The 25681-nt window shown below is 49.2% G+C and overlaps 1 protein-coding gene across 1 annotated transcript in view; it reads right to left on the reverse strand.

Moving 5' to 3' along the window:
- Window positions 1-25313, reverse strand: part of CTSB (cathepsin B) — a 28740-nt gene extending 3427 nt beyond the window's left edge. Inside the window, exons 1-8 of the mRNA XM_030555216.1 lie at window positions 25210-25313; window positions 12149-12300; window positions 8370-8455; window positions 7064-7178; window positions 5895-6013; window positions 4123-4208; window positions 2488-2634; window positions 594-710 (exon numbers count right to left, since the gene is read on the reverse strand). Coding sequence (XP_030411076.1) covers window positions 594-710; window positions 2488-2634; window positions 4123-4208; window positions 5895-6013; window positions 7064-7178; window positions 8370-8455; window positions 12149-12274 — 796 coding nt within the window. The 5' untranslated portion in view covers window positions 12275-12300; window positions 25210-25313. The remainder of the gene's footprint in view (window positions 1-593; window positions 711-2487; window positions 2635-4122; window positions 4209-5894; window positions 6014-7063; window positions 7179-8369; window positions 8456-12148; window positions 12301-25209) is intronic.
- Between the last annotated feature and the right edge of the window lie 368 nt (window positions 25314-25681).

Genomic DNA, 25681 nt, shown 5'->3' on the forward strand with positions numbered 1-25681 from the left:
ACGTTCGAAGACGGCTGAGGGAGAGGAGTGCGTGAGTGGGGAAGAATTAGTCTGAAGAGGGAGCAGTCTTGGCGAACTGGGAGTCATGATCTCAGTGCCCACTTTGGGCACTAACTCCCTGGGGTGCCCTTAGGCAAGGCACTTGGTCACTTGAAGATACTGACCTGTTTGGGTGCCTGACTTGGACCTGGTTTTCAGAGGTGTCAAGCATCCATGACTCCCACAGGGATCAGCAGAAGCTATGGCTGAAAGCCTCTGGAAGCTGTGTCCAAGTTCTCACATTAGGCACTCAAAAAAATCAAAGGCTGCCCTTTAAAATTTGGCTAAACCTCTGCCTCAGTTTCCCCAAATACGTGATAAAACTGCAATGAGGAGGGCCAGGCATGCACCCAAAGATAACAGTATGTGCCTTACCCTGTGTGAAGTGTCACACTTGCCCAGCATGTTCATTTTAAAGGCCAAGAGAGGGTGCCTGTGATCAGTCTGATATTCTTCCTAACGCAACCCAGAAAACTTCACCCAGCAACACTCACCCCCTCTGTCTGTGAAGCATTTGCTCAGCTAACACGCCAAGGCCTGGTTGTAATGCTTACCAGACTTGTACATGAGGAAGTCCTCGTACACAGCAAATGCTCCCTCTACTGGGCCATTCTTGTAGATCTCAGCCATTATCTCCTTCTCGCTGGGAGGGACATTGTAAGACGTAGCTCCTGCAGATCAGAAGCAGATATACCTCAGAAGTTGTGGGCATCTACATCAACTCACCCAGACCCAGTGGAAGCTGCAGTGGTTAGCCTGGGGGTCAGCAACCTTTCAAAAGTGCTGTGCCAAGTCTTCATTTATTCACTCTAATTTAATGTTGTGTGTGCCAGTAATACATTAATGTTTTTAGAAGGTCTCTTTCTATAAGTCTATATTATATAACTAAACTATTGTTGTATGTAAAGTAAATAAGGTTTTTTAAATGTTTAAAAAGCTTCATTTAAAATTAAATTAAAATGCAGGGCCCCCCGGATTGGTGGCCAGGACCCGAGCAGTGTGAGTGCCACTGAAAATCAGCTCACGTGCTGCCTTCGGCACATGTGCCATAGGTTAACTACCCCTGGATTAGCCTCTAGTATCTTCACTGCGAGCCAGTCTGCTCTGAGGTCCATGCGGGACCCTGCCGTTGAGGGGTGAGCGTACTCCTGAGCACTGGAGGATGTGAAATCAGAAACCACTAATTGACTTTGCTCCCAGTCAAAAAACAAAAGAAAAAAAGAGAACAACGGTCTGTCAAACTGGTTGCGCCACGCTTCACTACCCTCGTGGCAGGGGATGAGTTTCCTCCATCTTACAGATTTAACTTTCCTGCATAGTAAAGGAAAGCTGCCGCTGCTCCAGCAGGAGAGGGCTCATCATACAGCATCATGCCACTCTAGCTACCGATTTGCCAGTGCAGTTTACAGACACTTTGAGATGCTGGATATTGGGCTTTTCTGCAGGGATGCAGCTAGACAGAACCTCCTGCAAACCCTAGAGTGCCCAGCACAAGTGAGAGCAGAATGTGCCTCAGTTTCACCATCTGGCTAAGCCCGAGTACAGGGACACACATGGAGAGTTCAGGGAACTTCCAATATGGGGTTCACTCTGGCACGGACTAACCTCAGCTGACAAACACCAAATCCAGCTGGGAAAGGAGGATTCAAGGCAAGGGCTCCTGGAGAATGTGAATATCCCAGGACCAGAGACCTCCCCAGAGCCAGTGGAAGTTCTGCCAAGTGCCCTCTGCACCAGTTCTATGCCTGAACAGCACCACGGCAAGGGCACTGCAGGGGCTTGGTCGGGTGCCAGCAGATGTCAGAGCTCCAGAGCGCAGTGCCTGTGCACTTGGAATGGCTCTCCCGTGAAGGGATGCAATAGTGGGCTCCTGTGCGGTTCCTCTTCTCTCAGCAGGGGCACGTTTTTACTGTGGTTCTAAGCAGTCACCCATCCACCCACAGCCAGAGGGTCTCACGCTGGTCTGGGGACACTAGTTGCTGGCCCGGGGACACTAGTTGCTGGCCATGCGGCGCTGGCTCTCCTTGTTTCTAGCTGCTGCAGCACATTAAAAAGCAACAGCTCAAACTACACTGGACACCCAAGTGCTGTGGTAGCCAGAGGGACATTCCACCCCTGCACAGGAAGGCCAGTGGTTGCGACATACACTTTTCATTAAAGAAATCAGCCATGCTACGTGTTGTCAGTAGCTACCAGGCTTAGCAGTGCCTGGAAGTACTTTGGTTCAGGCTTCAGGCCTCAGACTAGGCCTCTGACACAATAGTTTATATTTCAGGGCCTCATCTTACTACACTAGGGACCTGAATACTACTGTTCACGTAGTGCTCACAACTCCCGGCGACAGGCTACGAACCAAGGCCATGGTTCTGACCCTGCACAGGAGGGTCTTTCGGAATCTAAAGGCAAGAGAAGTGCACTGGTAGGCTGGGGCAAGTGGCTTCCTCTTACCAAAGTGTTTGTCACTCTCATATGAAGGTGAGTAGCCTGCTTCACAGTGTCTGTCGCACCTTGGGGTGTCCCCTTGCTCCCCAGTGCACGAGGGTCGAGACCCATTGACGTGGTGCTCACATGGAGGGATGGAGTATGGTCTGCAGCCTGTTGGGTTAGACAGAAGAGGTCAGACAGCTTCTCCCCCACCAACCTCTTTCAGAGGCTGCTCTCCCAGAGTGCTGCAGGGCCCCACGTACCCCACCACTCCACAGCCCCCTGCCCCAACACTCTCAAATCCCTAAGTGTAAAGTGATGCGGTGATATCTTCCGGAGTCTGCCTGAAACAGCTCTTTCTGCAGACACAACCTACCCATTATCTCATGGTGTTAACTCTGAAACCTAATGATAAACCAAGTCACATCTCTGATACGTCCACTGCTGATGGATAGAAATGAACAGCCAGCAAATGCACTCAGCTCACATACTCAACCTCCTTTATGCCTCCCTACGGTCAAGAATCCCCAACTCAGTTACTAGCACTTCCATCCCCTCCATGATGTCTAACTGGGTCATCAGTACAAGTCTGCAGCATGATCAAACTTGACACAAATATTAGCATGACAACTGATGTATTAGCTTTCATAATTCAAATGTTTAACACTGCCGCAGAGATCCCAGCCTGCTGCAGAATCCAGGGACCTTTGGAATTTAGGTCCAGTTTGCCATGGGGGCCTGGCAATTATGCACCACAAACCCTTCAGTGCGTGGAGAAGAGAATGACTCATGGCGACTTGCCTGTGCTACCCTAAGGGACAGGTCTCTGCTAGAGCCAAACCTTCCATCTCTACATTCCTTACATTAGAGCCATTCGTCATCTCTAAAAGACGAACTAGTAGCTGGTCCCTAGTGAGGCAGCTGGAGCTGCCCTGCGCTTGTTTATGAATGCTGTGGCTGTGTTGTAAGGATGGTTACCGTGCGCGTATATGTGGACTGATTGTCTGCTAATGCGACGAGGAGGGTGTCAGTGTGGACATGTATCCTTCCCAGTACGCTTTCACACACACACTAGAGCCGCCTCCAACATCCTGGCGAGCTCTAACTGGCAGCAGAGCCAAGCTCAAGAAAGGGAGGGAGAAAGCCTCTGGCTGCATTTAAAAGTCAGTCCCTCAAGGGCAGAGAGAGAGAGAGAGAGAGAGAGAGAGCGCGCACACCATGTTGAACCCGGACCTTGAGGGATGAGGTGGAGTTGTGAGTAAGACCAACAGGCCAACGCAAGACAGACACCCTCTGGTTTTAAAGAAACCTCTTCTCTTATGCTTTGTTCAGTGGCTACACAAACAATATTTAGGTTTTCAAGATGGTTGCTTTGTGTCACTGTGCTCACCACAGGTCACAAAGGGAAGAACCACCAGGGCAAAGGGCTGCTGGAGTCATGCACAGGGCGCTGCAGCCCAGGACCCTGTCCAAGAGCGGGAAGACTGTGGGATTCTACCCCAAGGAAGGAGAGGGCATAAAGCCTCATGCTTGTTTCAGGGTGTGTGGGTGGGTGCTTTCAGAGCAGCAAAAGGTTCAGAGGCTAGCCCTGTAACCATGACACCCACATAGTCCAACTCCCTTGGTTAGCACTGACAGCCTGCATGGCTTCCGGCTTACCCACGTGGGAGTCATAGAGTCCGCCAGATACCAGGCCTTCCTCAGTCCAGTATGCCCACGCTCCAGAAGGATAGCCACCATTACACCTGCAAGAACCACCACAAACACATCAGTCACAAATCCCAGGCACAGTGCTTAGCTTCTACATAGGTGGGTGAAGGTCTCTGGCACAGCCAGAGGGCTGCTTTCGACACAAGCCAGTTCATCGAGCAACACTTGAGAATTCAGATGCTCAGTGACTATGGAAGCGGATCGCTGATCGTCAGGCTCCCGCTACAATAGAACTGTTACAGCTTGGAGTAGCCAGGTGGGTGAAAGGGTTATTCCTAGCTGTTTTGCCTCTAGATCTCAGTGCTTAAAGGAGGTAGCAATACATAGCCCCTCTTTACAGATGGGGAAACTGAGGCACAGAGGTGAAGTGACTTGCTCATGGTCCTGCAGCAGGCTAGTGGCAGAGCTGAGAACAGGGCCTAGGTCTCCCAAGTCCCAGTCAGTACTCTGGCCATGGCCTCCTCTTTGGTTACAAGCAGCATTTGCAGCCTCCGTCACCTTTTCATCAGCTGCTTTGCACGCCTCTGCCCCCAAGGAACACTGTGCCCACTCAACTGAAGGCTAACTGGAACGAGGCCAGACAGCCAGTAGCGACAGGAAGAGAACCCAGGAGTCCTGACTCCCAAGCTCCTGGTCTAAGAGGCAGGGCTTGCTCTGCACTCTCCAAGTGTAACTCTTCAGTTTGTGCATGATGTGAGACAGGGAAATACAGCAACACGGGGGTCTGCACACAGCCCAGGTGGTCACAGACCCCAATCCTGCAGACACTTCCACACATGCTTAACTCAAAGAACAAGAGTGGCCCCCCTGCAGCAAAAGGGAGTCCATACGTGCTCACAGCTAAGATCAGGCACAATCTGCTTGCAGGTCAAGGCTTTACACTAACTCCCTCTCATGCAGAGTCTTCCAACAGCCAGGCAAAGGTGGCACTCTGGAGTTTGCACGATTTAATATTTCTGCCAATGTTCCAGTTTGGAGAGGAGTCACAGAAAAGCGTGGCTGTAACACTGAAACTTCTAGTCCCAACTCAAAAGGGGAGAGTATAAACTCATTCCATTTCTGTCAAAGCCTCAATTTAGGGAGCTGGCCTGGAAGTTGCAAGTTAGATCTAGGACTTTACGTAGCTGTAAGATCTGCAATGACCAGCACTAAGATGGAGCAAAAAGATGGGGAGTTTTTTCTTCAATACCACCTTCTTCCAAGGTTCTAATAACCTTGCCACTTGGCAAGACGGGCTACAGCTGGTTTGAAATCCCCCTGCATGCCTGCTTATGTCAATACAATACAGAAAGGAGAAGGAACGGCACTGAGACACTAGGGCCAATGGGTCGACACAGTTCAGAGGCACAGTGAGTACCAGAGGATGGAAAGGAGCTAGTCGAGCTGGAACATTGCAGAGGTGCAGGGTTTGAGCTGTTTTAAGCTGCAGGGAGCGTGGGAGCACACATCCAACCACCACGGAGGTTTTGCTCCATTGGTTTCCCTTTGAACCCAGAGAGATGCCTGATGAGCATTACCAAAGGTCCTCGGCAGCGGAGCGGAGAACACAAGGTCTCCCTTTTATGCCCTAGGTGCTACACAAAAAACATTCATATTTATTGATCCTAGACTGGAGAGTCAGGGGGAGGTCAGTGCAGTGCATGATCTAGCTCATTGGTTTCTATTCTGGGCTGGCACAAAGGTCCTGCTAGGCATTTCTTTGAAGCATGAGAATCACTCACCCCATCCCACACTTGAAGCCACAACAAGACAGCAGATCTTCTGCTGAGATTTCCACGTTTATCTTCCCGTTGGTGTGCACGCAGACTCTGTCCGAAATGGCCTCCACCGCACCAAATGCCTACAAAACACAGAGGGAAGAGCATCACACACCCTCCAAGGGAAGGGGAGGGGCTGGAGGGTTTGCTACTAAGGAGACACAACTGGACCACGCACTAAGGTGGCTCCAGCCCCAAGGGAATTTGTTCTGACTGTGGTGATGGCTGGCTGGGCCGGAGGGGTATGGGGGCAGGGCTGCACATATTGGGCTGATGGACATTCCATCCAGTCTGCAAATAGAGCCACATATCTTTAGAGAGTCAACTGCAGGTGGCTGTTAAGTTCACTACTAGGTAATAGCAGCACTGTGTCCCTCCTCGACAGGTGGACCACAGATCACTGTGCAGGGCTATTCTAAGATGGAGTTTTTAATGAGTGCATGTCCCAGTCCAGTTGCTTGGAGATAGAGATGCTACTGCAGCCCACGGAGGCTTGGATTCCCTTGAAAATATAAAGGCAGCATAGATCTCACACACTCACCTTTGATCTCTCTCGGGGAGAGCTAGCTCAGTGGTTTGAGCATTAGCCTGCTAAACCCAGGGTTGTGAGTTCAATCCTTGAGGGGGCCATTTAGGTATCCAGGGCAAAAATTTGTGTGGGGATTGGTCCTGCTTTGAGCAGGGGGTTGGACTAGATGACCTCCTGAGATCCCTTCCAACCCTGATATTCTATGACCTCCCACTGCACAGACTGACAGGTCCCCTCCTTTTGTGAGGAATGAAACCTTGCAGCCCAGTGGTTATGTCATGTGTTGAGAAAGGTTCTCTGCAGTTTAATGACAAACCCACACACCCCTGGAGTAATTCTGAGCAGCATGTTCTGTGCATGCAGAGCTAATTAAGCCACCAGAAACAACAGCAGTGAAGCTGCAGTCGCACAGGCGCTGACCCGAGCTAGCCCTGTCTGCCCAGGACTCTGGGTACAGACTTGAGAGGCAAGCCCACACTGCTACAGCTTTACTGCTATTGTTCCTGGAGCTAGCTTTGATCTCGCTCATTCAGGTACATTGGCACTGCTGCAACCCCATCTGATTGCAGGGTAGACCAACCCTTTCACAGTATGATCCTCTTACCCAACAAGAGCCACAGGAGCCCTGGTCTCTGATCTCGTTAATGGTTGGACAATTTGGCCACTGTGCCCGGGAGTCAAAGCTGTCCGGCAAGTTCACATCTCCAGCAAACTCTGCCCTGTAATGGGAGACAGGCATCCAGGTTACATGGAGGATTAATGTCGTAAGACCAAGTTAACAGAAACTGATGTTTCTACACTGACTCTTTAGAAGAGACCCAAGACAAATGTCTCAAGGTTGAGCAGTAAGATACTCAATGATTAGGTGGGTTCAGGGTAGAGCAGACCCCACCACACTGCTCTGAGCCCAGAGCAGAGGTACGGTGCAGGGGGAAGGGGAGCGCTGTAGGTGTTTCATAGCCTGGAAACACCTCTCCTGTCCCACCCCTCAAAAGAGCCTCAAGTGTTACACTCAACAGTAGAGCAGAGCCCCATTTATCCAATCTAGTTGGGATCAGGGCCAGATCAGATAATCTGAAACTCTGATAATCCAGAGAATGGGCACTGCAGCCTTGCACTTCCGTCTAGTGGCCACAGTTGAGATGGCCCACTTCTGGACCTGCATGCACTGGTTGTTTGGTCAATACAGAGAGCAGAATGGTCAGATAAATGGGGTTTTACTGTAGTTTGGTTCACAGATTAAGGTGAGAAGGGTCCGCTGCACTTCTCATCTGGCCTCCTGCAAAATAAGACTGGAAAATTCCACCACACGATTCCTGCATCCAGGCCATAACTTCCAGCCGAGCTAGATGGACATTGGCTGTGTAAATATAAGCAGGGTTCTGAAAGCACAGGAGTGGGAGTCAGGTCTGGGTTCCTTTCCGAGCACTTCCAAACTGCCGATAGGATGCTGGACAAGTCGCTTCGCTTCGGTTCTCCCCCGACCCCATGTCTATAAGACACAGGGTGCTGTCTGGGAGCGCAGCACAGATTTTCGGATGAGGGAGCTATCGAAGCACACTGTACTATTAAGAGACAGGTGCAGGAAAGGGCAAGGAAAGGTGTGGAGGCCTGGACAGAGAAGGGTGGTCCTAAGTCAGCCCCAGGTTTGAGTTTCCCACATCCTCAAAAAAACACTAAACGCTGCCAGCTCACAAGTGGGCATTAGCCAAGGTCTGGAGGAAGTTCCGTTCAGTTCCCTAGCAAGGGATCTCCACAACACTAGGCTCCTGTGCCGGGAAAGGCTGGCAGAGGTACAGTGGAGAGGGAAGAGGAGGATCTGAAGCATTGTAGGTGTTTTCTGGCCTGGAAACACCTCTCCTCTGCAACCCTTCAAAAGAGCCTCAAGTGTTGCACCCCAAAGCACTCACCTCACTGGCAGTTTGGGCCCATGCAGGAACGTGCCACACAGTTTCTTCACATAACTCATGTCAGTATTGTGGAAATTGTGCCCAGCCTGGGGGGGAGAGAGAGAGGCCTGAACCCCAAGACTTGCACCAGCAGTGAGCATCACTGGGCCTGTCCCTTAGATCCTCCCTCTGCCCATTCTTGTGGGTTTTATAATCACAATTGCCAAGTTCCTGAAATGTCCTTCTGCTTCTGCTAGTGAAAGATCGACCCAAAACCAGACGCCCCACAGCACCCTCGCTGAAGGAAACGAGTCTCTGCTCTACCCAAGGTACTTCTCTAGCCCCCATGCCCACTGCATCTAAGCACCTCAGTCTCCAATGGATTTCAACACTCCAGGGAAGGAGGGAAGTGCTACCCCCATTTTACAGGTGGGCTAAGAGACTAAGGCCCAGATCCTCAAGGGTATTTAGCCAGGGAGGGGTTAAGTCTGTAGCTGAGAACAGCATTGAATCCAGGCCTCCCGAGCCTGATGGAGAGTGCCCCAACCACTGGATCACCCTTCCCTGCTCTCCCTCCTTTTAGTTGTGTCACACACACACACACACACACACACACACACACACACACACAGCGTCTGCACTACGAGCTAGGGAGGTGACTCGCAGCTCACGAACAATACACTGGGCCTCCATGAATCTAAACGGCGCTGTAGCTGCAAGAGCATGGGCAGCGGAAGCACAGCTTAGTCATGCCAAGTACAAACCCGGCTGAACACCAAGGACAAACTGACCAGGCTACTCTGGCTACACTACGATCTATACTTCTGCTTATCTCCTCAAGCCAGTGCGAGTCCGTGTACGTGAGCTGGGAGCAGGGCCTTCCCTAGGGGGTGCAAGGACATAGGCGCTGAGTTTCTCATCTACCAGGGGTGCTCTGCCCAGGCCCCACCCCCACTTCACCCCTTCCCCCACTCCACTTCTTCCCACCTCCAGTTCCACCCCCTCCCCCTGAAAAACATCTGATCCATAGCAGGTGGCAGGCACTGAGGGGGAAGGGGGAGGCGCTGACAGGCAGGAGGTGCTGGGAGAAGGGGGAGGCTCTGGTAAGGGGGCTCCTCCTCGCCCCCCGCCTGTCTGCCACTCGCCTCCTCACCCCGCTCACCTCCTCACGATTTTATTGAAGTGCAGAGCCTGGGGCAGCCCCCCCGATTCGCCGTACCCAAGGGACGGCTCTGGCTGGGAGTCACCTCCCTAACTCTTCATGGAGCCGTAGCCAGAGCCTGAGCGGTAACACAAGCAGGTAAGATTCAGACACACACGTGATCATCAGCTGGATCCCTTTCATTCTGCTATTACTCATTTGTCCTTCTATCCTGGTCCATTAGGAAGCAGCCTGACCTGCCAATGTGAACTGGACAAGCCGTTGCAAATGACAGCAACACTCTCCTCCTGTCCAGGTAAACACAGCTGCCTGTGCCCAGCACTCCAGCAAGGAGGGATACTACTCATCCATGGAGCTTTGGGTTTCAACATGGCCCAGCATGGCCAGTCTTGCCTGATGGATACCCATCAGTTGGGTTTCCCCAGCACCCGGGCTAGGTCAGACAGCTCACCCAGCTCTCTAGTTAAGGCTGCTGTGTTTCGCGCAGAGCGAGCGGCGGGGTGTTCCTTGCAAAGCCACCTCTCTGCAGCAGTTTTCTTCCTGTCTATTCATTACTTCCAGTTAGAATCAATGAGCATCTTGAATATGCTGCACTGCTTGCTCTCAATTGCGTTTTCTTCATTGTCAATGGCAGTCGTATGCAGATATTGTGTAGGTGTAGGTGCAAGCAACTGGACTGGCAGATTGGGACCATGCCTCATTCGGTACCACTTTACTGAGGGTATATCTACACTACTGACCCGATTGGCGGGCAGCGATCGATCCAGCGGGGATTAATTTATTGTGTCTAGTCTAGATGCGATAAACAGACCCCCGAATGCTTGACTCTTGTACTCCAGCGCCACAGAGGCGCAGGCAGAGTTGACAGGGGAGCAGGAGCAGTTGACTCACCATGGTGAAGACAATGCAGTGAGTTGATCTAAGTACGTCAACTTCAGCTACATGAAGTTGAGTAACTTAGATGGATCCCCCCAACCCCAGGTCACATACAACCAACCGTCATGCATGGAGACACCCATTCTGCATTTCAAGGCTGGGCTAGCCAGGATTCCTCCAAAGTGCTCTTTACTGATGGCTGAATCAGCAGAAACCACCATCTCCTTCATTCCCAAACATGCTTTGGCCTGGTCGACATAGCTACGGTGCTCAGCAGTGTGAAAAATCCACCCTTTCTGAGCACCAAAGTTATGAGGTTAGGTCAGCAGGCACAGCTAGGCCCCGTCAACAAGCTACTATCGCTCGGAGAGTGGGCTTTCTACAATAGACCGTGTCTACACTACAGGGTTATGCCAGCATAGTTACAGTGCCCAAACTATGCTGCCGTAGTCTCTAGTACAGACATGGCCTTCCAGGTGAGGTTAAACCCATAGCCATTATTGTTACTGGGAGTATGGAGAATATATGGGGCCCATGGGCAGCAGCAGCTCAGTTGGTGGGTAAGAGCCATTGTGAGCTATGGGTTATTGTCCTAGCACATGTGGACCTTCAGCATCCGTGGATACACGCAGGTATTTTCTGCTGGCAGTACGTGATTTTGGTCCAAGCTATGGGAAACGGTGCAGCAGCATACAAGAAAGATGAATGACAGGCTACCCGGTGTGTCTGAAGCAGCATCCAGGCTGGGTTAACAAGATGCAGGTTTACATCTAATCATTATACCTAGCTCTTAGACAGCACTTTTCACTAGCAGGTCTCAAAGCACTTTGCACAGGAGGTCAGTATTTCCCCATCTGTACAATGGGGATAATGGAGGCAGATCAGTGAAGTGACTTTCCCCAAGATCACCCAGTGGGAGAGCCAAGAATAGAACCCAAGTCTCTCAGGTCCCCTTCTCCAGTGCTCTATCCACTAGGCCACACACCGCTCAAAGGCCACTAGATTTCAGGACAGTGACCAAGAATAGTTACCATCTGCCATCACACCCACTTTTGGCTGGGACTGCAACAAATCTTATAAGCCAAGAACACAGAGGCCCGGTCAGCGTTTGGTTGGCGACTTTCACAGATGACCCAGGGGCTGCAGGAAGCGAGGCTGGCAGTTCAGCAAGCCAGTGCCCTAACATGGCGAAAGGAAGCACCGTGCTGCTCCCAGGATGGGAATTCTCAAGCTGCGCCCACATGCTTAAAGCTCCCCTTCCCCCAAACATACATCAGACCCAGACAAATTTCAGGTGTGCTATTAACATCCTGTTTAGCAAACTGGCACTGCGAGCAGGACGCTCATGATAGGATTTATCACTTCCTGCTTAGTTTTCTTTGGGGCTGTTGAACAGCTGACACAGATCCGAGTTTCTTATACAGTTTGCAAAGTGCTTTGAGATCTTCTGCAAAGGAGAAGTGCTACGTGAAAACATACATTAATGGCTGCTTAGTGACCTACGCAAGAGGATTTTGGATCCCAGTGAACAGCTGCCAGCAAAATCCAGCCATGGCAGGCAACCTTAGGAGAGGCAAAGTTTGCCTAGACACAGCTATCCTGGCTGTGTGAGGTGGTCCCTCTGAGTCAGGGCTGGAACATGCTTGCAGGGCAGCAATCCCATCCATCCAGGCAGGCACTACCAGTGCACAGGGCCACTGCTCTCCATCAGCAACCTGGCCACAGGCCCCAAGAGCACAGGAGAAAAAGCACTGCTACTCACCTGCCATGTAGTGTTGAGTTTGTTGATGTAGTTGACCAAATCGTGCGAGAGGGGAGCAAAGTAGGGGACGCTGCGGGCACTCACGAGAGTCACCAGGACACACAGGGCAGACACAGACTGCCACATCTTGGCCACAAAGCAGTACTCGTCACCTGGAAAGAGATCCGCACGTCAATCCATGCACTGTGTCTGCCTAGAGGCACAGCTAACCCCTTCCGAACTGGCATTCTTCCTGGCAAGGACTTGTAGAAACAGATGCCAGCTACTGTTAGGCAGAGCCTGTCACGTGATTACATGGAGTATGTAGCATTACCCTGCAAGTGAGCCGAGAAGGATACTGGAGGGAGGGGGCTGTGCTGCTTTGGTAGATTCACAGTACCTCCCTGGTTGCCAGAAGGATCACATGCAGAGACCTCCAGAATTGCACCCATTCATTCCTCTCCCCTGCCAACAACTTAAATAAAACTCAGTGCAAAACTATTCACTTGTTCTATATAATGCCAAAAGATCTTTGTGAAAGGACTGTCGTCCTGTTTTCAAGGCAAATTAATTGACAGGGACTACCCCACTTCCCAATTCTCCCCTCGAACTTCCATCCCAAACCGCAACCCAAAGTGCTCATGGCAAATCAGCAGGTGGCACTCTACCCTTTGAATCAGTGCTGCAGCAGGATGGGTAAGGGTGCACTGTACTGCTCGAGAGGGCCTGAGTCCTGACATTTTGTCAGCATGGCCCTGCCCACACTGGGGAATTTTAGCAGCAGCAGGAATCTTTTGCTGACCCTCTCCCCACCCCCAGCACAGACAGGATTTAAAGAGAGATAGGGAGTCAACCTCTGTGTGTCTCAGGAAGTTCGAGCTCAGGAAATTCCATTGTGCTTAACCAGAATTTCCTCCCCCACAAGTAACTTTTAATAAGCTACATTATTCTTTGCCTCCTATGTAGTATTGCTGTGCTCTGGTGAACCTTCTTCTGTTCCACCCCAGAGGGCGCTGCGGTGATCCCAGCTTGGCCTTTTTGGTACCTCACAGGGGTACAAGCAATGCAGAAAAGCTACACCTAATTCCAGGATTGAGGACAGACAACAGATCATCTCAGACCATGTAGCAACCTTCCCCCAGGTCAGGAAAGGGCACAGCTGATGTAACCCACATGTGCCCCGTGTGGAACTCCGCTGCTCTCCAGTGACAACTGAGTCACAGATAAAGGTTGACGGGCCTTGACTAAGAGCTGGGTCTTTTAGTATGGCAACAGAAGCTCATGCTTTAAGATGCAGAGCTAACCCCTGCTAACCACCAACCCAGGGCACATTGATAAAATGAACATAGTGACCAAACTCCCATTATGGATGGATCAGATCAGCCTTGGACAGAGACTCAGAGGTCTGTCACTTTTTTACCACTCTGGCAATACTTTTCTAGCACGTCACGTTGGTAAAGTGCGGGCAGACAGCGAAAGCAAATTCATCCAGGCACTTCAACTGGTTTGCACACAAATACCAAAGCCAGGTCTACCCTGAAGCTTCCAATTTCAGAAGTGATTCAGGAGTTGACTTTTAACGAGTCAGTGCAACTCAAAAATGAAACGTAGGCTCTTAAATCACTCAGGCAATTTTCTAATACAGACAAAAGGTCAAATTTTCAAAAGTCTGCTTTTAAAGATTGATCTAGTTACATTCATGCAACTTTTCCAATATAGATAAGGCCCCAGATACTCCATGGCTTCGATCACGGGATTTAACTGGCTTAAAACAGAACAAAAATATTCTCCATCGCAGAGGAAATGTAAAATGAAGACAAGTGACCTGTCTCTTCTCTTTACGGCTTTTTGGTACAACAGAACTTCTGCAAAGCCCAATTTTGAACTCCCTCCCACGGCAGTTAGCAGTGGTTATAAATTCAGTTATGCCGACGATCCTAAGGGCTGGTCCACACTACGGGGGGAAATCGATCTTAGATACGCAACTTCAGCTACGTGAATAACGTAGCTGAAGTCGAATATCTAAGATCGGATTACTCACCCGTCCTCACCGCGCGGGATCGATGTTCACGGCTCTCCCTGTCGATTCCGCAACTCCGTTGGGGTTGATGGGAGTTCCGGAATCGATATAAGCGCACTCGGGGATTGATATATCGCGTCTAGATGAGACGCGATATATCGATCCCCGAGCAATCGAGTTTAACCCGCCGATACAGCGGGTAGTCTGGACATAGCCTAAGAGAATGTATACCAGCTACTCTCCCATTCATCCACCCTTCAGGATGGGAAAGGGAGCCAATGGTGTCAAACCCACGAAGTGACTTCTAACAGGGTACGCACCAGTTATTTGCTGAAACGCACAGTGCAGGACGTGAGGTCCCATGTAGTCAGTGGAAATACTCCATCTTCAAATGGGCTTTGAACCAGGCTTTAGAGACTCAGCTATGCTGGGCCAGAACCCCCATTCGCTGAGCTGTTTGGCAAACCCTGTTCCTGGCCCAGGGAAATAAACCTCAAGCCATGCGAGAGCCATTTTACAAGGGATGAAGAGAGACCGCCAAGTGTAGTTCCCCATCCCCTAGAGGCCAGATTCCCATCGCAGCCACACAGCAGATTATCCCAGCCTGAACATGCTTCGAGCCTACACAGCCCTGCACAGGCGACAATCAGAAAGCTCTTTGGGGCAAGTACTAAGCATAAGGTTGCATCTACACGGCAATCACACACCCACAGCTAGCCCGTGCCAGTGACTTGGACTCATGGGGCTCAGGCTAGGAGGCTGTTTACCTGCAGTGCAGACATTTGGGATCAGGTTGCAGCTCAGTTTGACCCTCCCACTTCATGGGGTCCTAGACCCCAGGCTCAAGTCCAAACGTCTACACTGCAATTCAACAGCCCCTTAGCCCAAGCCAGTTGGCCTGGGCCAGCTGCACGTTTTTAATCGTGGCGTAGACATACCCTCAGTGGCCTGCCAAGTACCCAGTGCCAATAGCTTTAGCAGTGCTGATGGAGTCCTTAAGGCAGAGATCGATTCAAGTGAAGGGCACTCACTGACCATCAGCTACCTTCTCCCACTCAGAGGTAAGATGCCAGATAGTTGCCAGATGAAGACGGGTTGCTGTGCAGAGCACATCTCTGGGTGATCTTTACTGCTAATGTAAACTCTGGAAATGGCCAGAATGACATGTACTTTTTTCTTTGAGAGGGGAAACCATAGGAAATCCCCTGGAAGAAAAGTCTGACCTTGCAAATGTTATTTCTTTTTAAGCTAACCCTTCTGATATCTGCACTTTCAGTGGGACACAACTTGAAATCTAGGTGCCGTTTCACAGAGAAATTAGTAGTTTCAGATGCTGCCCCCAGATCCCCTTCTAGTTTGTGGTTTTTAGTCACGTTTTCCTGTACAGTTAAGATGTTTCTCTCCCCATTGCTTTGTGAGAAGACCTACACAAATAAGGGAAACTGACTGCGGGGGGGGGGGGGGGGGGGGGGAGAAGGAGATGGACTGTGAAACTGACAATACACAAAAAACAGGCGAACTCACAAATACTGACAAGAGAAAAATATTCTATTTGCCACTAGTCACTTTTAGCTCTTGGGAGTTACTTGTAGGAATATTTTAAACACTAGTGTGATTTTTAAACTGTAAAACATCCTCTAATTACATATGGTAACCTGATAAACACATGTTGCCGACCCCTGGTTTAGCCTCTTTCTGAAGTGGGATGCCGAGTCTTCATTTATTCACTCTAATTTAAGGTTTCGCATGCCAGCAATTAACATTAACATTTTTAGAAGGTCTCTTTCTATAAGTCTATAATATATAACTAAACTATTGTTGTATGTAAAGTAAATACGGGCTTTTAAATGTTTAAGAAGCAGAGCCCCCCGGATTGGTGGCCAGGACCCGGGCTGTGAGAGTGCCACTGAGAATTAGCTTGTGTGCCGCCTTCGACACGCGTGCCATGGGTTGCCTACCCCTAGGCTAACCTGTACTGGCCCTACCCAATGCCCAGAAAGGAGCATTCCTCATGATCCTCTTTTAGATTATGCTGCAGAAGAGAGAAGTGCAGGAATTCTACACCCAACCATTGCTCCCAGTAGCCATTAAAGGTGCAACACTTTCTTAATTACATCCCCTGCCACCTCCCAGAAAGCCTCCTTATACCAAAAAAAGGAGTCAAGCCACTGGCAGTTACAGGTGGATACTTTGGCCAAATCTTTAATAGATTTCTTAGCCGCTATTTCCCAAACAGTAAGCTTCCGTTTAGATCCAAGGTCACCTGACTAGAGAGCCCATCAATGCCAACTATAACAAGCACAAGTCAGTCAATGCCTCATCTACATTGTACTTTCCAGATCCCCTTCTCTACTTCAACCACCTCCTCCTTCCACCACTCCAGCCTGCAGAGGTACAGATGGCCATTGAATAACTATACTATCTCTTAGCTATTGCATTCAGCATCACTTACCAGTGAGAGCCACAGGGCTCATTTCTCCCCACCTCCAATCACCGTTGGGCAAGGGGGTTCAGAAGGCACCAAGAAGAAGCTGCCTCACATGCTAGATCTGCTGCTGCTGCCAACAGAATGGATAAGCATTTCACTGCTTTTATGTTAGCAGAAACATTCAGCAAGCCGGTAATAATGTCATTAGGTTTCAGAATCAACACCTGGGCTGAATATAGGCGTGTTATAGGCTCAATTCACTAATACCCTGCGTCTCAAGTAGTAATTTATGTCAGTGGAAAGCTAGCATAACTCACTATCAAGCCGTTTTACACTCACTCACCACTGACGTAAGTGGCTAGGCCACACAGGGTAATGCTGAATCAGACCGCCAGCGGCTGTAGACCCAAGTGAGCCAGCGCTGCAGAGTCAAATCCCGATGGCTTTCTTCGCAGCCACAAGAGCTAGAATCTTACATAGAATATTAAATTCTGCAGAACCGTAGTCTTCTAGGATGGGTCTGACAAAAACATCCAGCAGATTGCTCTAGCTCAGAGAGAACGTGTTTAACAGTCTTCTTGGGAGGCACGGTTTAGACAGGCTATCATTTCAGATGCAGGCTACCCAACACTTCTGTTCTGGTGCTGCAGGCTGTGGTGCCATCCTATGGAACAACTGCTGTATCAGGCAAACTTTTGCCAAATTCTTAGCTGAGAGAGGCACTGCCTGAGGGCCAGATTTTCCAAGGGCTCAAGACAGCACAACTTGGATCCCAGAGTTTCAAGAGCTTCACTCCCATCTTAACAACAAGGAGTTTGGTGGCACCTTAAAGAGTAACAGATTTATTTGGGCATAAGCTTTCTTCAGATGTTTATGACCAAATAAATCTGTTACTCTTTAAAGATGTCATCGGACTTCTTGCTGTTTTTGTGGATACAGACTAACACGGCTACCCCTTGATACTTGAATCTCATTTTAGGCACTTAAATGAAGTGGCCACATTTTCAAGAGTGACGCTCATCCACATCTCCCACGGGTGCAGAGCTCTTTGGAAAAATCTGGCCCCAAGAGGCCCAAGCATGCACGTTAGCCTAAAACTCAGTTCTAATCAAATATTCCCTCTGCAGTCCTGAGCAGGTCTCTGAACTGCTACTGTAAGATGAGGCTGCACGTACTTTCCTACCTCAAAAAGGTCAGAATACATAACTGGCCTTTTTTCCCCAGCATTTAAGATATAAAAGCGCTTTGTAAATTGTGGGGTTCTGTTTTTAGACGGTGGGACTCAAGGACAGGTCTACGGAGTTTCAGTTGACAATACTTTGTTTGTACAAAATCTGAGACAGAGAAGCTTGTGAATTGGTATCAGATTCTGCAATCTGACACACTGAGGTAGAGAGAACATTGCTCTCCAGTGAGCCAGAACCAAATTGAAAACAAATACACACTCTCTGCATTTAAATTCGGTCCGCAGCCAGTGGCTACATCTTCACTACCCGGCGTATCGGCGGGTAGCAATCCATTTCTCAGGGATTGATATATCGCGTCTCATCTAGACACGATATATTGATCCCCGAATGCATTCCTGTCGACGTCGACTCTGGAACTCCATCGGCGCGAGCGGCGGTAGCAGAGTCGACAGGGAGAGCCGCGGACATCGATCTTGCGCCGTGAGGACAGTAGCTAATTCGATCTAAGATACTTCGACTTCAGCTACGTTATTCACGTAGCTGAAGTTGCATATCTTAGATCGATCCCCTCCCCTAGTGTAGACTAGCCCAGAGAGACAGATTTTAAGCAGCCTGATTCTTCTACTGTATTTGTTCAGCAAAGCAATTCGGTACTTTGCACAATTTTTTTTAATTTTATTTTTAAGAGACAGCCCACACGTATCAGTGAGTGAGTCTGGCAGAAGAAACTGCTGCTAAGTTTCTCACAAAAATCAAATAGCAGAATGTTCACTGAAGTCTTCCTGCCAGTTTTCCACACACTAGCCTGGGGCATAAAGATCCTGAAGAGGCTTTAAGTCTGTTCAAGATGAGAGGCAAAGCAGAAAAGAGGACTCAGCTAAGCACCAGTTTCTGTGCCCAATCCCCCGCACCCCAGGTGTGGTTGGATTACACACTGAAGTAATGATTAGTACTCTGAACTGCCCCCACCACTTCCTCTTCTCTCTGCACGGTTTTCTTTTTTAGTTGCAGTTGATCAGTTTCTCTTTTATCAGCTGGTATCACACCCTAAAGAGCAGGAAATTCAGAGCCTGGAAGGGTTTCTCCCTTAGATGAAGGATTGCGGGTGTCCCAAGCACAGAGCTATTGACACTTGCACTAAGCAATGCTCAGGACTAGACTATTCTACAAATACTTACTGTATATAGGTTTCAAAGTAGCAGCCATGTTAGTCTGTATCCGCAAAAAGAACTGGAGTACTTGTGGCACCTTAGAGACCAACAAATTTATTGTAGCATAAGCTTTCCTGGGCTACAGCCCACTTCCTCAAATGCACAGAATGGAACATATATTGAGGAGATACATATACACATACAGAGAGCATGAAAAGGTGGCAGTTGTCTTACCAACTCTGAGAGGCCAATTAAGTAAGAGAAAAAACGTTTGAAGTGATAATCAAGATAGCCCAGTAAAGACAGTTTGATAAGAAGTGTGAGAATACTTACATGGGGAGATAGATTCAATGTTTGTAATGGCTCAGCCATTCCCAGTCTCTATTCAAGACGAAATTGATTGTATCTAATTTGCATATCAATTCGAGTTCAGCAGTTTCATGTTGGAGTCTGTTTTTGAAGCTTTTCTGTTGCAAAATGGTCTGTTACTAAGTGACCAGACAGGTTAAAGTGTTCTCCTACTGGTTTTTTGAATGTTATGATTCCTGATGTCAGATGTGTCTATTTATTCTTTTGTGTAGAGACTGTCCGGTTTGGTAAATGTACAGGGCAGAGGGGCATTGCTGGCATATATCACAGTGGTAGATGTGCAGGTGAATGAGCCCGATGGTATGGCTGATGTGATTAGGTCCTATGATGCTGTCCCTTGAATAGATATGTGGACAGAGTTGGTGCTTCTGAACATTTTACCCATTGTCTTAACATAGTAAGCACTATAGGAGATGCTCCCTACTTTACTATATAGCATCTAGTACAATGCTCCCTGCTTTACTAGTTCTGTGAACAACTATAATAGGAATATAGAAGAGTTCCTCCATAGATGTAAACTGTCTACCTCTTCTGACAGCACAGGTAACTTTTACAATGCAGAACAATGCCCTGATGTCTGATTCTGCAAGGGAGTCAAAGTATAATGCTGAGTGGAGAATTTCACCACTTGGCTTGAAAGGGGCAAAGTGATAATCTCACATTAAGACACAATTAGGGCCCAGTGGGAGCCACAGATTTAAAAACCCAGAAACTCTGCAGACTGAGGAAGTCCCACCCCCACCCTCAGCTCTCTCATCCCTGGTCACAAGTTTAATGCGTGTCAGAAGCCTCCAAAATGGTTATTTGACTTCCAGCTGCATTAAGGACACTTCAGACATGTGATCAGTGGTTTCATTTTGTGTCACACCATCCAATTTGAAATCCAGATCCCTTTAGGAAGCTGGTATCTTGAAAATAGGAACAGATACTTGGACCCAGAAACTTGTCTTCAGCTCATGAGACTAGTCCTGTAGTGTTTCCCACCCACCTAACCATATTTCAACTATTTCCCCAATTGACAGAGATTTGGAAGGGGCAGACAGAGCCATGTCTGTCTATTTCACTTAACTATCCAATGGAAATGAGAGATCCAAAGCAGGCAGCATGTTATGCTGGTGCGATTTAGAGGACTGAAGAATGCAATCCTCCCTCATGTACTGCTGTACCATTCTGATTTTGTGGGAGGTAGTGGTATGTCTCAATCACTGCAAGACCCAGCCAAAAATGAACCTAGTTCTCACTAGATGCTGGAGTTTTAGCAACTACACACTCACAAACCAATAGCCAGAAAGCCTTTCCACATCCCAGGGTAGGAGTGGTTAGAGCAGAAACTGGACACCAGGGCTCCCAGGTTCTCTCTCTGCCTCGGACCTGGAGAAGTCACATCAGTGCTTCAGTTTATCTATCTGTAAGCGCCACAATACTCTCCCTCTCACAAGGGCTTACTACTCATAAAACAAAACACTTTCATATCCTTGAGCAGGAGGTGGAGATAAATCACTTCGACCTCTGAGCTGTAAAAGGTTGGTCTGGGATTGTACGTACTTGAAAACAAAGTTTGGCATCTCCCTGCAACTATTTCATTTATGCCAAGTACACAAATCTGAACTTTGCCCCTCAGTTACGGCTGTTGCATTAGTTGCCAATGTTTTTTACATAACGCTAAAGCCATGACAAAGCAAGCATATACACAAAGAAACACTGCTTTGCTTGATGAATTGCCAGCTTAACTTGGTAACTCATACTGTTATGAAGCAGCTACCAGACCCAATTTATTGTATCCATTACTGCATCATCACCAAAGGTTAACAGCTTTAAACTCACATCAGCCATATCTCCCCATCATTCTTGCAAAACTCCATCTGTTATGGAGGCTAGAAAGTTAGCAAAATACTCTTCTTTGCAAAACCGGATGCCACTCACAGATCTTGTCTAAACAGTGTGAGACTTTGTTTGATGTTAAAAAGCTGTTTCTCTTTAAAACAAACACCCGTGAATGAAATCAGGCTTTGTACGAACCAAATTAAATCCCAGATTCTTACCCAAGACCTAGATTCCAGTTGAACACACTGGAACACTTACAGAGGAACTGCTATTAAAGACTCAGGCAGCAACTCACAGCTACTTGAAGCAATGTCCTTTAGGCAAGAATGGAGACTGGCCCTTTCCAGTCTGTTGATTAGTGACATCTCAGGGGCATCTTAAGAAAACCTGAACATTGAAGCATGTGACTCATTCCACCCTGCTGCAGCATTTAGGTTAGTCTCTTAAACAGTTATTAAGCAGAACTATCTTCAGGCTATAGCCAGAGTCCCAGACGCTTGGTGACACTAGAAGTTCACCTTCCTTTCCCGCTGCCCCTCAAGAATTAACTAGTTTCAAAGCCAGTTCAGCTAAACTGCTTTCATAAGCAGTTGGAGCCTTGGCCTAGAAGAGGCTTCCATGTGGTCTGAACAGTTTTCGTGGAATCAATTACAAAATCATTAACTGACCCTGCATCTACACTACAGATTTCTGTAGATATAGCCATGTCAATCAGGCATGAGTTTTGACAGACACACCTGGGCCAGCAAAAGCCCCTAGTGTTAGACACAGCCACACCAGTATATTTGTGTGCACACTAGAAGCATGCTGCCAGTATGATATACCAGCATTCCTACATCAGTGAAGCACTCTTAACACAAATTTAGTTTAAAAAACTGATTAGCGTTTTTGGCAAAGTTAGCCTGGAGTAGCCCAGTCTCATGCGTTCAACAGCACTTCAAGCCAAAGCTGTGTAATCAGGTCCCCATGTTTTGGATACACCAGTCCGAAAATATGTTGCAGTACTGACTGGCTGTGCACAGTTAGTTTGGGACTGCATGAGGCAGAGGAAGACAGTCCCTGCCCCAAGAATTCTACTTGGCAGCTCCTATGATGGCATTTCAGAAGTGATTCAGGCTTTCACAATCCACAAACGTACCACACATTCAGGGGTTAACACTCCCTTTCCTCAGGCCTTGTGTACATTTGGGGATAGCTGGATTAGTGCTATAGCAGAGGCGCGGCAGTGGGATAGCCTGTGTGGTGCAACACATCTACATGCACTGGGGGGGGGTTGCACCAGGATAACTACACCAGTGACTGAAGCCCTCATATGGGCATGGCCTCAACTTATCCAGCTTTTTACAGCTGGATTCCTGCTGAAGGGTGGGACCAACATCAGGAGCAGATAAACTGTACAAGGGCTACCCTTGGGCATGTCCCATTGGCTGCAGAAAGCTTGTGTCTAATCCTCAGAGCATAAGGCAGCAGCCACTGTTTTTAATCCTGTACACCAGATGGGAGCAATGCAAAGGCAACGAACCACAGGGGCGGGCAGGAGGAAGCAGCTGCTCCTGTGTCATTCCTCTGCTAAAGTGAAACTCTTAAAACCAGTGTGAGATTAAAAACAGGCAAGTCAGAAAAGGTGAACAGCCAACTAGAAGAAAGAAGCTTCTCCAGGAGTGGCTGTCTCCAAATTGGGATCTGATTTTACTGCACCAGATTGGAAAGTGGACTTCAGACCTTCTTTACAATCAGCATTGATATTTACCAATGGGGGAGGCATCCAATTCAATCAGGCAGGTAGATTTGGATAAGGGGCAAGGAGCACAAGATCAAGTGACCACAAACAAGAGAGGACTTTGGCCTGGAGCGGCACCCTCCTCAGCTAGAACAGAGCCCCACCATGCAGAACCAGGGCCCATGTTCAGCTATCACAGGAATCACCCGACTCCGTACTCATCACAAAAGGACAACCCTACGTTTTAGCTCTAAAACCAATTGGTTGTATTTATAAGTAAGGAGTTTAGCTAGTGTCAACTGCTGGTGTTTGCAAAATTTGTCAGATAATATCAGCCTCAAGGAGTTACACCTATTAGTAAAAAACACTTTGGCAGGTGACTGCTAAAGATTTTCAGGACTAGCACCAGAGGCGATTCATTGGTAGAGTTTCACAGTGGAACTTCTTTCTCCTTCTACCAGTTTCTATTTAGTTTCTTTATTGATCTTTCCACCATCTTGCTGCCAAAACACAATATTCATAAGAGCCAGCCCTAACTTAAATCCATTTATTAAAAACACCACAGATTCTGCTCTCTGCAGTTCCTCTTCCTTTGGTTGCCAATTCTGCAAACTTAGAGGGATCAGAACTCCTCCCTGCCCCATCCACAATTTATTCACATGGCCCTGGACCCCCCCATCAGAGTGGCTTACAAACATTAGTTAACCTTCACCATTACCTTGTAAGCTAGGGAAGTACTATGCCCGTTTTAGTGGTGGGTCACAGAAGTGTGGAGGTTAAGATCCCCAAAGGTGTTTATGTTGAAATCAATGGCAGTTAGGTGCCTAAATAGCTTTGAAGATGCTGACCAGAGATTAAGGGCTTGATCTTCTGAGGTGCTCAACACCTCAAGGTCCTACTGAACTCAGTGAGAACTATGGCTGCTCAGTAATTCTGAAAATCAGGTTCAAAATGACATGCCCACGGTCACACCAAACGCTCTCAGCAGAGAAAAATCCACATCTGCCGAATTCCAGTTCAGTGCCTCAACCACAAGACCATCTTTCCTTTCTGTGTACTGACTGTTTATCCATGCACTACACCAGAGATATTACCAACAATACCACAGACTGCAAAATTTCTGCAAAACCCCAGTATTAGCAGAGATCTTACTGCTGCCCAGAATTGTAGCTGCCTGGCAACTGTACGCTCCTCATCCCCTCCAGACAAGGATGAAGACACTTAAATTCTGCAGTGAGCGGGTCGAATCTACAGAATCTCTTTTTGCTGACAGCTGCACCTAAAAAAATACCTGGAACAGGCCAACACAGAATTCATAAGAGGAATGACTTCCCCAGAAGGAAAATCAGTCATCTGGGGCTCCCTGGAAGCTGTGATTTGTTCACACATCTGCAGAGGTACCTGGTTGCATGTTCACTGCCACCGATCAAACCTGCTGCTAGAAAGTCACTTCCTGTAAACAACACAATACAGACCTTGGCTATACCTAGGCCCGCAGAAGGCAGCTCAGCACCAGCAAACGGAAATGTCTGTCAATACCATCTGCAAGTTCCGGAGCAGAGGGGCTACCCCAGCTCTGCAGTCACTACCTGGGCCCCAGCAGGAATCTGGACTCATGGATCAGAAGCCAGAAGGGGAAGAGGCAGTAGCAGAGGCTGTGTGTTCATGGGGTACGATGTCCATTTGCTAATACAGACACCTCTGAGAGGCTAGACCTGTGCCTTGCGGGGAAGATTAAACAGGGAAAGAAAAGCCCCTGATTCACATTTCCTGGTACTCCAGGATGGTTGCACAATTTGAGCCAACTCCCCACTAGTCTCCTTATTTCCCTTTCCCACCAGGGAAGGGCAGCCAGGGAAAGTCCACTGCTAGGGGACAGGGGAAAGCCCTTACCCATCCCCCTGCACCTCCAAACATGCCCCCCCATCCCTCCACAGCTCCTCTCCCCTCCCAGCCCCCAACAGCTCTTTGTGGCATGGGACAACAGCCATGCATCTCCCCCCCACCACACACACACATCCTCCAGCACCCCCCCATCCGCCTGTCCTGCACACACCTCACCACCACCATCCGGAAACCGTATCCACAGCCTGCATGGGAATCCCTGCAACCCCTCCCTCCATGATCTGCCCCAGCTGTTCCCCCCATACCAAACTGCCCCTCCCCCATCCATCCTGCCCCAGATCATCCCCCCCCCGGCCCCAGACAAACTGCCCCCTCCCCCATCCATCCTGCCCCAGATCATCCCCCCCGGCCCCGCTCCCCCACCTGTCCTGCCCCAGATCATCCCCCCCCGGCCCCAGACAAACTGCCCCTCCCCCATCCATCCTGCCCCAGATCATCCCCCCGGCCCCGCTCCCCCATCTGTCCTGCCCTCCCTTACCGGAGGAACCTCTCGCTCTCCGGCCCCTGCCCACAATCGCCGCAGCCTCGCGGCGCCTCCCTCCTTATCTGCAGGCGGCCCCCGCCCGGCGCTGACTCACCCCACGTGCTCCCCCCCCCCCCCGGCAGCCCGCAGCAGCACCGCCTGACCCTACTAACGTGTCATGTGACTGCGCCCCCCCCGCGTCATGTGACTGCTTTGGGCGGCCACCCCTATGACGTCATTTTCCCTCCCCTCGCCCCGCACATACAGCCCTGGGACTGGCGGGCACAGCTAGACCTTTCCCAGGTGCATCTCTCCCTCCCCCCGCCTGGGGTGTAGGGGATCGTGCACACATGCTGGCAGCACAGCCCCAGCTCCCAGCGTCCCTTCTGGGGCCTGCAAAGCCCCCTCCCCCTTCTCCAGGCATTGCACGGGTGCATCCCTGCAAAGCCCCCCCCTCCCCCTTCTCCAGGCATTGCACGGGTGCATC

Source organism: Gopherus evgoodei, chromosome 3 (genome assembly GCF_007399415.2).
Source record: "Gopherus evgoodei ecotype Sinaloan lineage chromosome 3, rGopEvg1_v1.p, whole genome shotgun sequence".
Classification (NCBI taxonomy): Eukaryota; Metazoa; Chordata; order Testudines; family Testudinidae; genus Gopherus; species Gopherus evgoodei.